Source organism: Thamnophis sirtalis, unplaced genomic scaffold (assembly GCF_051295495.1).
Source record: "Thamnophis sirtalis isolate CommonGarterSnake01/CBP01778 unplaced genomic scaffold, rThaSir2_p1.2 scaffold_4, whole genome shotgun sequence".
Classification (NCBI taxonomy): Eukaryota; Metazoa; Chordata; class Lepidosauria; order Squamata; family Natricidae; genus Thamnophis; species Thamnophis sirtalis.
Genome location: NW_028261384.1, coordinates 9,581,982 through 9,597,678, shown reverse-complemented (window position 1 = coordinate 9,597,678; position 15,697 = coordinate 9,581,982). Strand labels below are relative to the sequence as shown.

Here is a 15,697-nt window from a genome sequence, read left to right as displayed (position 1 = left end):
CTGGTTTATAGACTACATCCTGGACTTTGGAGGGGTGGGAACATAGCTTTATGGATCGCTTATCCCAAGTTCTGATAACACCCTTGATTTAAAAACACCAGAAGATTATAAATCAGGAGCTGTCCAAGTTGGTACCCACAGGCTGATTCTTCATTTAGAGGCTGCACATGAACAGCAGGTGGCAGCACCTAAATGATCTAGGCCAGTGATTTTGTCCTCATGTGCTGAAATCATGCCCATGCACAACAGCGCATGCATGCATGCTCACACCCATAATGCAATGCACCCCACCCCCATGTGCATGCACACATGACACCCATGTGTTCCCCTGCACATGCGTGGAAGCCCCCTGCGCTCCATTTTGAGCCTCCCTGAAGCCTCCTGGGACCAAAAATGGGGCACAGGGGGCGTGCACACCCCCTGTGACCTCCCCACACATGCATGCATGCCCCCATGCCCCCCCCCACATGCGCACACAACCCCTGCCCCCTGCATATGCGCGCACATCTCCTGCTTGCACGGCACAGTCTCAAAAAACAGCTGGCTGGCAGGAGGCATGCGCACATGCGCAGTGGAGCTGAGTTGGGAGATGGCTAGCATGCTCACACAGAGGGTTCTGTGTGCCACCTGTTGCCACGAATGCCATAGATTCACCATCACAGATCTAGGCTGATAGCAAAAAAGCTGAACTGCACCAGTACGAAATCCACATTTCCAATTTAGATTAGGAAATAAAATTAAAGATCCCAAAAGATAGGGATAAGCCACTTTTTATACTATGACAATGAAAATAATAAATAAATGTCCATGTAGATAACTGGTGTCAAACTGAATTTAAAAGAGGTTCTCTCTTTTTGCTTGAGATAAACAGTGGGGGAAAAAAAACACACCAGGCATTGAAGTCAGCAAATATTTTATTAGGACCTGAAGGAAGAATCTAAAGTTTGGCAATTGGAGTTGGGGGGGAGATTTTATGTAGAAAAATTTATTTCGGGGCACCATTAAAAAAAAATGTGGCTTCCTTCAATTCATTATGGAAACATTTGTCATGCGTGGGTGAAATTAGAACACCGCGGGGAAGGGAAGGTAGTTTTTGTTTGCTTTTGAAATGGAAATTATGTCCGTGCACACACACAGAGACGCATAATGGAGGGAAGTGACAGGATACGACTTTTTTTTCCAATTTGTTCTGCTCAGAAGCTTCCCCAGCCATCTGTGAACTCTGTTGGATGCAGACTGATAGTACCTGAACATCCGTAAACCAGCACAAGCAGTTCTTCCCCAAAAAAATGTTCTGCCGATGGCATAAGGAGGGAAAGAAAAGGCTATGCTAGCCCAATATAAGACTTCTGATAGTCTCGGAAGTTTTTGTTTGTGAATTGAATTAAATACTTCATTTGGCTAAGCATGATTAGACCCATGAGGAATTCGTTTCTAGTGCAGAATCTCTCAGTGTAATGTAAAACAACAAAATAATGATAAGCATAATAAGTGGCACATTGATTTTTTGGACCTTCAGCAATGCTAGACAGAACTGGCTGGAGGCATCAGGAATTTCGAATGATCCAAGTATTATCTTTGTTTTCTTATATCTGTCAGTCTTGGAAGTGTGTGTAAAAAGAGGAGGAGGAAATCGAGGCTTCCTAAATACGGGCGAATTACAACTCCCAGAATCTTGACTATGCTGGCTAGTGCAATCAGGAATTGTGTCAAAACACACACACACACACACACAAACACTGACTGTGTGGCTCAGTGGCTAAGACACTGAGCTTGTCAACCAGAAAGATCGGCAGTTTGGTGGTTCGAATCCCTAGTACAGGTCTCCTGCATGAGCAGGGGGTTGGACTAGATGATCTCCAAGATCCCTTCCAACCCTGTTACTGTTACACGGAGCTGGAAACCGATCAATTTCTGCTTTTAAGATTCCAGAAATAATTTAACAGGGCTGTAGTGCTGGAAAGAGGTGATGGGTTGGATGTTTTGAATCCAATAGGTAGGGTGGAATTTTGAAAAATGATCCAAAATAGATATGCGTCGGAAAAAAACTTTAAACCCATTTAGTAAACAGACAGGCTCTGGAGAAAGGGTTTTATAGGGTAGTAGCTACTATTTAAAGGTCTAAGTTTATCCTCAGAAGCGACTAAAGTCTTTTGGGGAGGGCTGGGGGGGGTGTTTTTAAAGATGCTATTCGGAAAAGCATTCCAACTGTCTGTTAAGCTGAGACTATAATAATCAGTAGGAAAGCAGATTTCCAATTCGAATACATGAAAGGTTAATATATCATCTCCATTCATTGGAATCTGCTTCTGATTGTATTATTTCCTTTCTAATGGATGGGTAATTTTATTTAGCCCATTTGAGGATGTTTCTACAGATCCTGAACTCATAAATGAATATCTAGGGTTGAACTAATGAACTAAATAAATCTTCAAGCTTCCTTCTAGGGAAATGATTTATCTTGTGGTGTGATGAATTCCATCTTGTTGGGGCTCTTGATCTTTGCTGGAAGAGAAATCTGTGATGGGTTTCTCTGGGAATATTTCCTTTTTCCTTTTGTTTTGGGTTCCTGAGGCCCGAAGGACACATTGACCAAGTATTGACCATGAGACAGAGGATGATATTGTGACAACATACAGCTGGACGGAGACACTTTTTTCCATTGCTGGTTTCGTTTTTGCGTTATCTTGGAAGCTTTATGTTTTTTGCTCCTTTTTAGAATGGATGCTAAATTATGCAGTGGATTGATGGTTATCTACTGGGAATTTCAGAAAGAGTATAATCCCAGGGGTTGGTTTGCTTATTTATGTATTAGAAATAAGTGGAGATTTCTTAGCGCTTAAAGGCATTGGAGGGGTTGAAGTGGTGGGATTCAATTTTTAAAATACAGATTCTGTGGGTGTGGCTTGGTGGGCGTGGCAGGGGAAAGATACCGCAAAATCCCCATTCCAGGGGTGGGTTGTTGCCAGTTTTACTACCGGTTCGCAATGCACGCGCAATGTGCGCACTGCTCAGTATAAATTATTCTGCGCGCATACAGAGAGCAATTTAAATTGAACTGCGCATGCGCAGTTGCTAAAATCCAAAGTGGCGGCGTTCCAGCAGTGGCAAGGGAACCAGTTCGGGAGGGTGTCAGGCCTGGACCGCTGCCGGTTCTGTGACCCAGGCCTGACTTCCACTACCGGTTCAGCCGATTGTTCAGCAGAAACCCAGCTATGCCCACTCCCTCCCCACTCCTGGGAAGGTTACTGCAAAGTTCCTATTCCCTCCCTATCTTATGACGTCAGCGACGCGGTTTAATCGGGCGCGGCTTAGTCGAGCGCAGTTTTGTTGTGCCACGATCTCTGATGGGTTGCGGTTTTTTTCTTTTCTAACCATTGCCAAGACCTTGTCTGTCCTCCAGCAAGAAATACTGTATATGGCACTTTTTTATAGCAGTCCTTGACTTCCAATCACAATTGGGACCTGAACATCCATTGGGGAGTGATGCGGTCATTAAATGCATCACATCTGTTGTACATGCATTCATTGTGAATACATGCAAGTTGCCAAGTGCTTAAACTTTGATCGCATAACTTCAGGGATGCTGTAACAGTGCAAGAACTGGTTGCAAATCACTTTTCCCAGAAATGTTGTAATTTTGAACCTGTGTTAAAAGGATAATAAGTCAAGGGCTACCTGTAGTAGAATTGAGAAGTAACTCTGAGCAATAGATGTTATGCTACAGATGTCAAGTCGATAGGACTCAACCATAAGCTGACAGTTGTTTGTTCCTCCTTTCCTTGCAAAGTTCTGCATTGTTTATTTTTCTTAAGCATTTTGGATATTCAGTTAATAAAAGCAAAATGAATTGCTGTGCTTACGAGACACCCAGAGAATTTCTGAATAAGTTTTGAAGCAGATACAAGCTGACCTGACCAAATTGCAAACTGATTTGGCTCAATTTCTGCTTCTGGATGTTTGACATTTTTAATTTCACAAATTAGCCTACAATCCCAGGATTTCCTTGTGGTCTTCCATCGAGTGATTTCCCAGGGACCTTTCTGCTAAGCTTCTGCAAATCCAAACAGAAATCCAGCTGTCATGATACTGATGCCTTTTATGCTTTTTAGCTCCCATTTCCAGGAGATTAGTTCGTCTCAGGAATGGGTTGCTCCCGGCGTTACTGCTGATTCGCTGTGCACACCGTTTTGCACACACTATGCGCAGTTGCTAAAAATGTTCTGCACATGCGCAGAACATTTAAAAAGGAGTAAAAAAATGCCAGAGACCGGGGAACCAGGGGCGTGGCCAGCCAGCCAGCCCTACCAGTTTGGCAACCCAATCGCAATTTTCACTACCAGTTCCCCCGAACCAGTGCGAACTGGTAGCAATCTACCTCTGGTTTGTCTGCTAGAAATTAGAATGAGAAACAAAGATTTTAGCATCGTGATTCGGGTTTTTTTCTCTGTGTGAAGTACCATGGTTGCTGAGCATCCCAGTACATACAGGATAAACGATTATTTCTCAGTAACTGAGGCCAAAGCCTAATTATGTTTTCCCATCCGCTCTAGCTTGGTCTGCGAAAACAGCAATCACTTCCTACATCCCCGTTGGTGTGCGATAAAACAGATCGAACCTTCGGATACTATTTAGGGATTGAATGCACCGTGACAATGAATAATAGTAACAACAGCAATAATAAGACTGAGACTTTAATGTCTTTGTGCAAAGCTTGATCGCTTTCACGCCTGGGAATTATTGATGGCAATTAACCAAAAAGCATGTGGGAAGTCAGCAGTAAGAACAGCTGTCTCCTTCATTGCTGTGAGACAGAAGTGAAGCCATGAGGCTTGTATGCACTGAGGAGACTCTGCACAGTTTTATCCTTTTTTGTTTTCGAGGTATACTTTCCCACTGGCTGAAACAGTTGAGGAACAGACCGACTCATCCAGGCAACAGACGGGGTTGAGAAATGGCTGTTTCGTTTCCAAGATTTACATGCAGGGACCCACCACTAAAAAAATATAAAAATTCCATTAGGTTCCATACTTCCATTTATATATTGGATTTTTTAAAATCCTGCCTTATAATCCAAGGTGGCAAATATACATGCTGTGTTTTCCCCAAAATAAGACCAGGCCTTATATTATTTTTTTGCTCCAAAATATGCATTAGGGCTTATTTTCTGTTAGGTCTTATTTGGGGGAAAAACAGTACTAATTGCTTCTGTCTGGCTGATGATCTTAACTGAGGCTTATTTTGGGGATAGGGTTTATATTACAAGCATCCTGAAAAATCATGCTAGGTGTCAGGTTTCCTAAAAATTCCATAATTGATTCATGAGTATCGAGCCAGGTTTCAATACAAAACCAGTCATTTATTAGGAGCATCATTAGGCAAGGCCTTTACGCAGTCAGATCTGAGCTTTGTTTGAATTATAGCTGAACTTTACCCTTGTTCCTTCCATCCCCTCAGTCTGTGTCATAAATCACATTCCCCAATGAGGTGCACCCCTCCCAAGCCTGCTGCAGTAATCTGAGATCCAATTCTAGCTGAAAGTTTGCATGGAATGCGCTCCTACCCCCTCACCATGACAACTTTAGGAATTGATACTAGGGTTTATTTTCTGATTGGGTCTTATTTTTGGGGAAACAGGGTAATATTCCTCCATCCTCCTATTATCCCCACAACAATAATCCCGTGAAATGGTGAGAAAGCGACTATTCCAAGGTCGCACAGTTGACTTTCATGGCTAAAATGGGACTAGAACTCACAGTCTCCTGATGATTGGCCCAAATTTATACAGCCGCATTTCCCGACTAAGGTGGGACTAGAACTCACCATCTCCTGGTTTACAGGCCAGCACTGCTACATCAAACTGCAGCTACATCATACCTCTAGCCTAGTTTCCTATTTTTAAAAATGCAAGACTTGTTTATAATTCCAATATCAACACAGGATGCAGCAAACTCCTTCTCTCTTATTGCCAAGAATCCTGGATGTGTCCATAAATCAGCAGAAGTCAAGCTCCATTAAAGGAGGCTTTTTTCCCCTTTTTATAGAAGATATATCATTTAAAAAAATAAGTCATCCTCAAAACTTTCCTCAAGGGATGCAACTACAGAGCATTCCCCAGTAGTTAAAGAGCAGGAGTTAAGGGAGAGGGGGGCTGGACTAGATGATCTATAAGTTCCCTTCTAACTTTGTTAATCTGTTAAAGAAATCTCTTTCTAAACCCATTTTAGGCAATTGAGAAGATTCCAGCTGTTTAGAGGAGCAGGTATAAAATGACTGTCAAATTATCCAGGCACAAGGAGGCGCTGTTAACTTTTATTTGCCTGATAGAAAAGATGCTGTCCTCAGCTTTTGAGTGTAGATCAGGGGTAGTCAACCTTTTTATACCTACCGTCCACTTTTGTATCTCTGTTAGTAGTAAAATTTTCTAACAGCCCACCGGTTCCACTGTAAGGGTGATTTATAAAGTAGGGAAGTAACTTTACTTTATAAAATTTATAAAGCAGAGTTACAGCAAACACTTACCGCCCACCATGAAAGCTGGAACGCCCACTAGTGGGCGGTAGGGACCAGGTTGACTACCACCGATGTAGATAATTCTTGACTTAAAACCATTGGTGGAAATTGAAAATTGTCAAAAATTTTCCCTACTGGTTCTGAGGGTGTGGCTTGGTGGTCATATTGTATTTGGGGATTGAGGCACATGCATGTTCATTCGTGTGCTCATGCACTTTGGGCACTTGGCACCAAAAAGGTTAACCATCACGGCCCTAGGGTAAAGTGACCAGACTTTAAGATGGGTAAAGCGGGACACAATAATGGGGGGGGGGGGGCTCGGAGCACCTGAGCTGTAAAATAAAATAAAAAGAGGGCTGTAAACCATGAAGCGTTACCCCTGCCGCCGCCGCTGCCTCCTCCTCCTCCGTGCTTTTGAGGGGCTTCCGACGACCAAGCCTCCTCGCTGCGCTGCCGCCGCCGCCACAAAGCCCCCCCCGCCCGAGGCCACCGTGATGTTTTGTCGCCAAAACATCATGTGTTGATGCGCGCACACACAGGAGGGGAGGAAGCCACACCCCTCGTCGGGCGCTGCAAGCGAGCCGAGCGGAGGGAGATAAACCACTGCCCTCTAAAGGCCACATTGGGAATGACACTTCAGAGAAATAAAAACTTTTTTTTAACGGCGTCCTTTTTAAAATTGATGATTCGGAGTCTTTTCTTTCTTTTAGAAAATCGGGACTTTTTGAACACGCTGCGGGACACGGGACAAATTTTGAAAAATCGTGACTGTCCTGCCAAAAGCAGGACATCTGGTCACCTTACCCTAGGGCTTACGGGGAATGAGGACCATTTTTAGGTTGTACTGATATGTTGAAGGAATAGATCAAGGGCGTCAAACTGGTGACCCCCGGGCTGGAGGCATCACGTGCACACCATGCCCAGCTCCGTGAATGGGAAAAACATCGCAAAACATTACATGACAGCAATATGATGTGGCAAGTTTGACATCCGTGGAATAGACTACAACCCACCACACTAGCCCAATGCAGATGTGATATCCCTTGCTGACATATCATGACGCAGTTAGATAACATCAGTAGAAGTATTTGTCCGCCATCACTGTTGATGTTGCCTAGTTGGGTAATGAAATGTCTGCAAGAAAACAACGAACTCAGAGAGGACTAAGGGCCCACCATGCAAAGGCCTATTTTTCTGTAGTTTAGCTACTATTCAGTGCTGTCACTTCCAACCTCAGTTTCACGGGTGTTGCCTTCCCTGCTCCAGGCCTAACAGTGTGCCATCTGAATCCCTTGAATTGGGATTTGGTTGTGCAAGGAAGTGCGTTCTTAGATAAGAGTGCCCAGGACTGTGGTGATTGGGACAAAGGCATCCTTGAGAAACCCCTGGGGCCTGGTCAAGAAAGGTTCAGTGGAAAAAAAGAAACGCCAGCTCTCTTTCTCTCTTTTTCTCATTCAGTGGCATTGCAGAACAATATTCTACCCCAAAGCTGCCTGCCTGCTGTATGACAAATGGTCCATTTGAGCATGAAGGATTGAATAAACAGAGAGTCACATGCCAGGAGCTGTGTCGTCCTGTCTTCCATCAGTCTGAAATGAAATTACATTATGCCGCACAGAACTACGGCAGCATTAAGAATCCTTTTAGTGTTCTCTATCTGCCCTTTGGCTGTTATCTTTCCACAGCAAGAACATAAGTAAAAGAACGGGTGATTCATAGCACAGAAAATGTACAGGACTCAACAATTCTCTCAGGCCAGCATTGCTCAGGCTCAGCAAGTTTAAGATCAGAAGTGGTGTTCAGCAGGTTCTGGCCAGTTCTGGAGAACTGGTAGTGAAAATTTTGAATAGTTCGGAGAACTGGTAAATACCACCTCTGGCTGGCCCCGCCCCATCTATTCTCTGCCTCCCGAGTCCCAGCTTATCCGGAGGGAATGGGGATTTTGCAATGTCTTTCCCCTGCCACACCCACCAAGCTTGACTGTAGTGATTCCCTTAGCAAACATAGCAAGAAATGTGATAAAATGGATCTTCTTTCACTTAATAACTATTTTGCTTAGCAATGGAAATTTTGAGCTCAGTTGTGAACGTAAATTGAGGACTACCTGTATTAAACCACTACCACGTTTCCCCTAAAATAAGAGAGGGTCTTATTTTCTTTTTACCCACAAAATATGGGTTGGGCCTTATTATGAGGGGAAGGTTTATTGTTTTGGGGTTGCCAGGTGGCTACTCTCTTGCGAGCAGACTCCCAAAGAGCCGGGCACAGCCTCATGGGCGAATGGCTGTGTTGCATTGTCACAGCAGCACAACACAACAGCCATGAAGCGACCACACTCACGAGCAGCCACCCGGCAAACCCCCTTTCCAGCCAGGCACAGTGCCATTCACTGACCTAGGGGTATCGCCAAGCCGCGTGAACGCCTGTTCGCCGCCGCCCGGCTCCTGTGGCTTGGAGGCTTCAAAATGCCAGTGAATGGTGCTCTGCATAGCTGGAGAGGGGGGTTGCATGAGCGGCTGTTCGGCTCCCACTTGTGGGCCTCCCAGCCTCACGATGCCCTGGCCCAGCTCTTCCCACAGAGCCAGAGCACCTCCGCTGCCGCCGCCACCACCAACACCGCCATGTCTTTTTTGCCCTATTTGTATCCTCTACCCCCCCTGACTTGAGTTGTGAGCCGGCCTGAGTCCCCTCGGGGAAAAGGGCGGCATAGAAATATAATCAATTCAATTCAATCCCAGCATGGCTTTTTTGGCGGCTTCCAAACCGAGTCTTCCGGCAGTGGCCGCTCTGGGTGTATGCTCTATGGTTTTGGGGCCAGCTGCCAGCAGAGCGTACAACCATAGATCGTATGCCCAGAGCGGCCACTGCCGGAAGACTCCGTTTGGAAGCTGCCGAAAAAGCCATGCTGGGATGGCAGTGGGTGGGGGATGACGCCATTGTCTGGTGGGGAATGACAGCAAAATGAACAGTCGACTGGCAGTCCCCCGATGTCTGTTTTTAATTTTAAATGTCTATCCCTAATTTCATGCTCAGCTTTCATTTAGTCATTCGGGAGGCCACTGACACCTTCCGAAGGCTGAAGATCCTCAATCCCAGAGTGAGATTTTGCCATAAGAGGCTGTGGGGCAAATGAAGAGGACAAGCAGATGACATATCGGGGCCAGGCACAGAATAAGCCTCAAGAATCGTCTGAGTTCAGTGCAAACTGACAGCTTTATCCTCTGTGCTACTAAAAATTGAGGAAACGTAAAGCAGAAAATGTTTAATTAAAAAGTGAAGTTAATCAGAAACGTCAAGTAGCACCTAGTAACAGCAGGAAGTTAAACTGATGTTTATTTTCTAGAAGTAGAACATTAGAAAGCTAGTTTGGTCTAGTGACTTAGGCATCAGGCTAGAAGCCAGGAGACGGTGAGTTCTAGTCCTGTCTTAGGCACCCAAGCTGGCGGGCTGACTTTGGGCTAGTTACCAGGAGACAGTTGCATCTCAAGAATGAAAAGTAGTTGAGGCACTTTTAAATCAGTCACTCTCTCTCAGCCCAGCCTCCCTCATGGGGTAGTTGTGTGGAAAATAGGAGGAGAAAGGACTATTTCGGAATGTTTACCATCTTGAGTTATTTATTTAAAAAATACCATATTTTTCAGAGTATAGGACACACCTCCCCCCCCCAAAAAAAGAGGGTGAAAATCTGGGTGCATCTTATACACTGAATACAGCATTTTTGACCTCCTGAAACCCCGCCCCCTTCATAAAAATTGAAGTGCAAAAGGTTTGGGAGGCCTGCAAAGTGCTCCTGGGGGCTGGGGAGGGCAAGAACGAGCGAAAAATGGGCCATTTTTTGGTCATTTTTGCCCCCTCCCCAGCCCCTAGGAGCACTCTACAAGCCTCCTAAAGGCTAAGCATGCCCCCTTTTTGGCAAAAAAATGAGCCCATTTTCACCAAAAACGGGCCGGGTTTTTTGCTCATTTTTCGCCTCCCCATCCCCCAGGAGCATTTTGCAGGCCTCTCAAACTCTCTGCATGCCCCTTTTTTCACAAAAAATGAGGTTTGTAGTGAGTTTGGGAGGTCTGCAGAGTGGAAAAACTTTTTTTAAAAATTTTACCTCTTCAAAATCTTGGTGCGTCTGATACTCCCGTGCATCTTATAGTCCGAAAAATATGGTAATTAAGATTGGATAAAAAAGAATGAATGAGGATGACTTGGGCATCTTTGTCTCATTAGATGTGATTTTTCTTATCCATTTAGTCCTCGACTTACAACCTTTCGTTTAGTCATTGTTCAAAGTTATAATGGCACTGAAAAATGTGACTTATGACCAAAAACGGTCATAAGTCAGTTACAACCTTTGCAGCGTCACCATGATCATGTGATCAAAAATCAGACCCTTGGCAACTGTTTCCTATTTATGACCGTCGCTGTGTCCTAAGGCCATGTGATTTCCCCTTCCTTGACAAGCAAGTCAATGGGGAAGCCAGCTTCTCTTGACAACCTTGTTACTAACTTAATAGCTGTAGTGATTCATTTAACAACTGTGGCAAGAAAGGTCGTAAAATGGAGCAAAGCACATTTGACAAATGTCTCACTTAACAACATAAAATTAGGGCCCAACTGTGGTCATAAGTCGATGGGCGTAACTATCGTTTAAAGATGCGTGGTTGTTATAGCACAGGGGTCTCCCTGTTTCCTCTTTTCCATCATCTTAATTTTCTTTATTAAATATTATTAATTCGCTTAACAAGAGGATGGGGTTCCTGCAAATAAATCAAGCAGTGGCGCCCCCCAATACAGTGTTCTGACCTAGGTTTCCTGATACAGTAAAAAGCAATTGCCAAGGTTGGGAAGCCCTGGTCTAGAACCTTCTGGAAAGAGAATAAAGAGCAAGGAACCAACTGCTTTTTCTAACGGATTCCAAACGGTGCCAGCCAGAGTTAGGAGGGAAGCCTTGTCAGCGCAGTGGTCCTTCCTCTGTTGGGAAGAAGACAGCCCGTAGAGGGTTGAATTTCCTGAGGGGAACTTTATTCACCAGGAAATAAAACCTTCAAGGACTCTAAAGATCATGAGACTGCGAGAGAAGAGGGAGAAGCACAACCCTCATACTGTCAAAGAACTGCAGGCTAGATCACCTGCTCGGATGTTGCATGAAAAAAGGAGTGTGTGTGTTTCTGCTCCCACTAAGGCCAAAAGTGGTTTTGTTCCAAGAGCAGCGACCTTTGAGGAGGTATCTCCTGCGATCCAAAAGGGTCCCCAGACCCAGTGTCTTTCTTCCACTGTCTCTGTCTCTATCTCTGTCTGTCTCTAGCTATCATCTATCTATCTGTCTATCTATCTATCTATCTATCTATCTATCTATCTATCTATCTATCTATCTATCTATCTATCTATCTATCTATCTATCTATCTTCTATCTATCTATCTATCTATCTATCTATCTATCTATCTATCTATCTATCTATCATCTCTCTCTCTCACTGTCTCTCATTGACCATCTATCTATCATCTCTCTCACTCTCTCACACACACACTCTCTCATCTGGCTATCTATCATCTCTCTCTCTCTCTCTCTCCCTCCCTCCCTCCCTCCCCCCCTCTCTCACATGCACACGCACATGCACAGACACACACTCCCTCTCTTTGTCTCTTATCTATCTAACTATCCATCCATCCATCCATCCATCCATCCATCCATCCATCCATCCATCCATCCATCTATCTATCTATCTATCTATCTATCTATCCTCTCTCTCATTCTCTCTCTCACACACTCTCCTAATTTCTTTCTATCTATCTATCTATCTATCTATCTATCTATCTATCTATCTATCTATCTATCTATCCTCTCTCACTCTATCTATCTATATCGCTATCTATATCTATCAATCAATCTATTATATATATATCTCTCTCTTTCTGACTATCTCTCATCTGGCTCTCTCACACTCTGTCTCTCATCTGGCTATCTATCTCTATCATCTCTCTCTCTCTTTCTGACTGTCTCTCATATGTCTGTCTGTCTGTCTGTCTGTCTATCTATCTATCTATCTATCTATCTATCTATCTATCTATCTATCTATCTATCTATTCTTTCTCTCTCCCTCTCTCTCTCTGACTCTGTCTTTCATTTGGTTATCTGTCTGTCTATGCCTTTGTCTCTCTTTCTCTATCAACTAACATCTATCTTTCTTATATAATATGGCATCTATATCATTGTTAAAGTAACTCCGGGCAGCTTACAAAATGATAAAAAGATAATTATAAAAACAATTAAAAATAGGAATGCTTAAACAGGAACTAAAAACTAAAAATCTGAGCAAGGCTGAGGCCTTCTTTCCACCCCATTAGTCACCTCTAGTGAAGGCCCCAAATCAGCCAGCAAAGCCAGGGTTTAAGGCCCTTTCGGGAGACCAAAAAAGTGAGGTCAGAGTTCATCTCCAGCAGCAGAATATTCCAGAAGGCGGGGTCCATGGTGGAAAAAGCTCATCTCTGGATCCTGCCAGTCAAATTGCTTGACACTTAGAGCCTGTAGCAATCCTCTTTTGCAGGAACCAAGTTGGGTGGGCCAATCCTATTGGAGTGAGATGGCTCCTCTGATACCCTGCTCCCATACCATGAAGCGCTTTAAAGATAATGACCAATATCTTGAATTGGACCATGGCAACAATAGCTTGACCATAAGAAAAGCTGAGCACCAAAGAATGGAGGCCTTTGAACTCTGGTGCTGGAGAAGACTCATGTGAGTTCCTTGGACTGCAGGGCCATCCAACTGGTCAGTCCTAGATGAGATCAACCCTGATGACTCTTTATAAGGCCAGATCCTGAAGAGGAAACTCAAATACTTTGGCCATCTAATGAGGAGGAAGGACTCACTGGAGAAGAGCCTCATGCTGGGAACGGTGGAGGGCAAAAGAAGGAACGACAGAGAATGAGGTGGCTGGATGGAGTCACCGAAGCAGTCGGCGTGAGCTTAAATGGACTCCAGAGGATGGTAGAGGACAGGAAGGCCTGGAGAAACGTTGTCCTGGGGATTGCAATGGGTTGGACATGACTTCGCAACTCACAACAACAACAGCTTCCAAATAGTTTTCAATGCTACCCTCATGTGGAGTGTGTTGTAGTAATCCAGTGGATAAATGACCAGGGCATGAGTGATTGTGCACAAGACCACACGATCCAGGATTCTCACTTATCTTGGAATAAGCCTTGTTGGACTCAATGGGACACCTGAGTAACCATGCCCAGAATGTACACTCTGTTACTACTGTTTGCTTATATCAGTTATTGATACAGCATAGCTTCTAGTTTGGAGCCATTATTCTGTCCTTCCCTGGTTGAACCAACTTTCTATCATCCTTGATGGCTGGCCAGTTGAAACTGGTAAAACCTGTGATCCCAAAGCACTTGATATGGGGTAGCTAGCAGGGTGTGGTCCAAAACGTCAAGGTGGCAACCAAGATAATATCCCCAAAGGCTGTTACCTATCTTTTATGTCCGTCACACATAAAACAAAATAGCCGGAGCTCCAATCACCTCTTGTAACTTCTATCTTGGGTATTGAAGCAACCACCTAGGCCAGTGGTGGTGAATCTATGGCACACGTGGCAGAGGTGGCACACAGAGCCCTCTCTGTGGGCAGATGTGCTCTTTTCCGAGCTCTGTTTTGGGTCTCTCTGCCGTGCATGTGCGCATGCCTCCTGCCAACCAGCTGATTTTTGGGTCTCTGCAGTGCATGCGCAGGGCGCACACATGCCTGCGCCCATGCATTGCAGTTTGGGCACGCGTTGCCTAAAAGGTTCGCCATCACTGACCTAGGCCAGCCTTGTACCCATCTATCCCGTGTTGCCACGTCCTTTAATGAGTCTCGTTGTTGCTTTGATATCATTCAAATAAACTTACCTTGGAGCAGGGCTTATCTGCTCAAATAGCTTGGGGGCTTAAGGATATTTGTGAATTATAGGGAGTGTTTGCTTTTCAAGCTTCAATGAAATTTTCTGAACTTCTGTTTGTTTTAGGATCTCAGTTCCTTTGCCATGCCGTTCCTGGATGGGGACATGGATGGGTCTGAGAAACATGCTCCGCGAAAGGTAGGGACCTTCAAATGCCCTTTGAAAACCAAATTAATAAACTCTTAAGACTGTTGTGTTATTTATCTTTATTTATTAAGCTTCTGTGCTGCCCATCTTGCCAGGGACGACCCTAGGCAGCCTACAGACTTTCAATTAAAATTCACAGTGAAACATGACAACACAATAAATAAGGATCATACATTTAAAATTAAATTAACCAGGGTGGAGAGCAGTGGTGGGTTCCGGATCCCATTACAACCGGTACGGTACAATGGGTCCCAGTATCCACCATATGAACGTATGCAGCGCGGGCATGCATCCTACTCTCCAGCAACGCCTCCCCGAGCCTCCACGATGCTCCAGCTGCTCGGTGGGGCGTCATGCAGGCACCGTTTGCGCTGTGTGTGTACACGGAAGCATCGTAGAGTTCAAATACAAGTAAGGATGACGGGCGGGCAGGCCCTCCGAAGCACAGTACTGAATGTACCTGGTGCTCCGGGCAGGCACCAGAACGCCCATAATGGGGCGTACCACCTACAACCCCACTGGTGGAGAGAACGGAAGCAAAAAGTGCACAGAAAGGAAACAGAGTGTCACCTTCTCCACTAGCTACCTAATGGCTATGTGTGCCATTCTCAGTATCCAATTAACCAGTGGAACTGCTTGCCTCCAGAAATTGTGGATGCTCCAATACTGGAGGTTTTTAAGAGATGAAATTGTTTATAGGGTTTCCTACCTGAGCAGGAGGTTGGACTAGAAGACTTCCAAGGTCTCTTCCAACTCTGCTATTCCAGATTAAAAGAGGGCTATGCATTGAAGGCTAAATAAGTAACATTTATTTGGGTGAGTTTGGGCCAGTCCCTCTCTCTCAGCCCTGGGAAACAGGCAATGGCCAACTACTTCCCAAGAACTTTGCCAAGAAAACTGCAGAGAGTAGGAGTAGTTCAACGTGTCTCCAGGAGTCAAGAGTGGTTTAAAAGAAAAGAGAGAGAGGAAGGGAGGGAAGGAAGGAGCGAGAGAAGGGGGGTCTCTTTCCATTTCCATTGTTCTTTATTTCATAAGCTCCTTGCCCCACCAGCATCAGGAAAGCCACCCAATTAAAAAAGCTGCTCATTAAGTATCATCAG

General features: G+C 44.7%; 1 protein-coding gene across 6 annotated transcripts in view; it reads left to right on the top strand.

Annotated features, from left to right (window-relative positions):
* PRKAG2 (protein kinase AMP-activated non-catalytic subunit gamma 2) overlaps positions 1–15,697 on the top strand; it is a 222,275-nt gene that overhangs the window by 68,690 nt on the left and 137,888 nt on the right. For 2 of the 6 annotated variants that reach the window (XM_014076025.2, XM_014076024.2), the window contains exon 2: positions 14,517–14,588. The exons of 1 other annotated variant lie outside the window; for it this stretch is intronic. In XM_014076025.2, the coding sequence (XP_013931500.2) occupies positions 14,517–14,588 (72 nt within the window). Of the gene's footprint in view, positions 1–11,451; positions 11,729–14,516; positions 14,589–15,697 lie in introns of those variants that run through there. 3 more of the 6 variants (XR_015696311.1, XM_087712450.1, XM_087712451.1) reach the window with 3 other exon arrangements.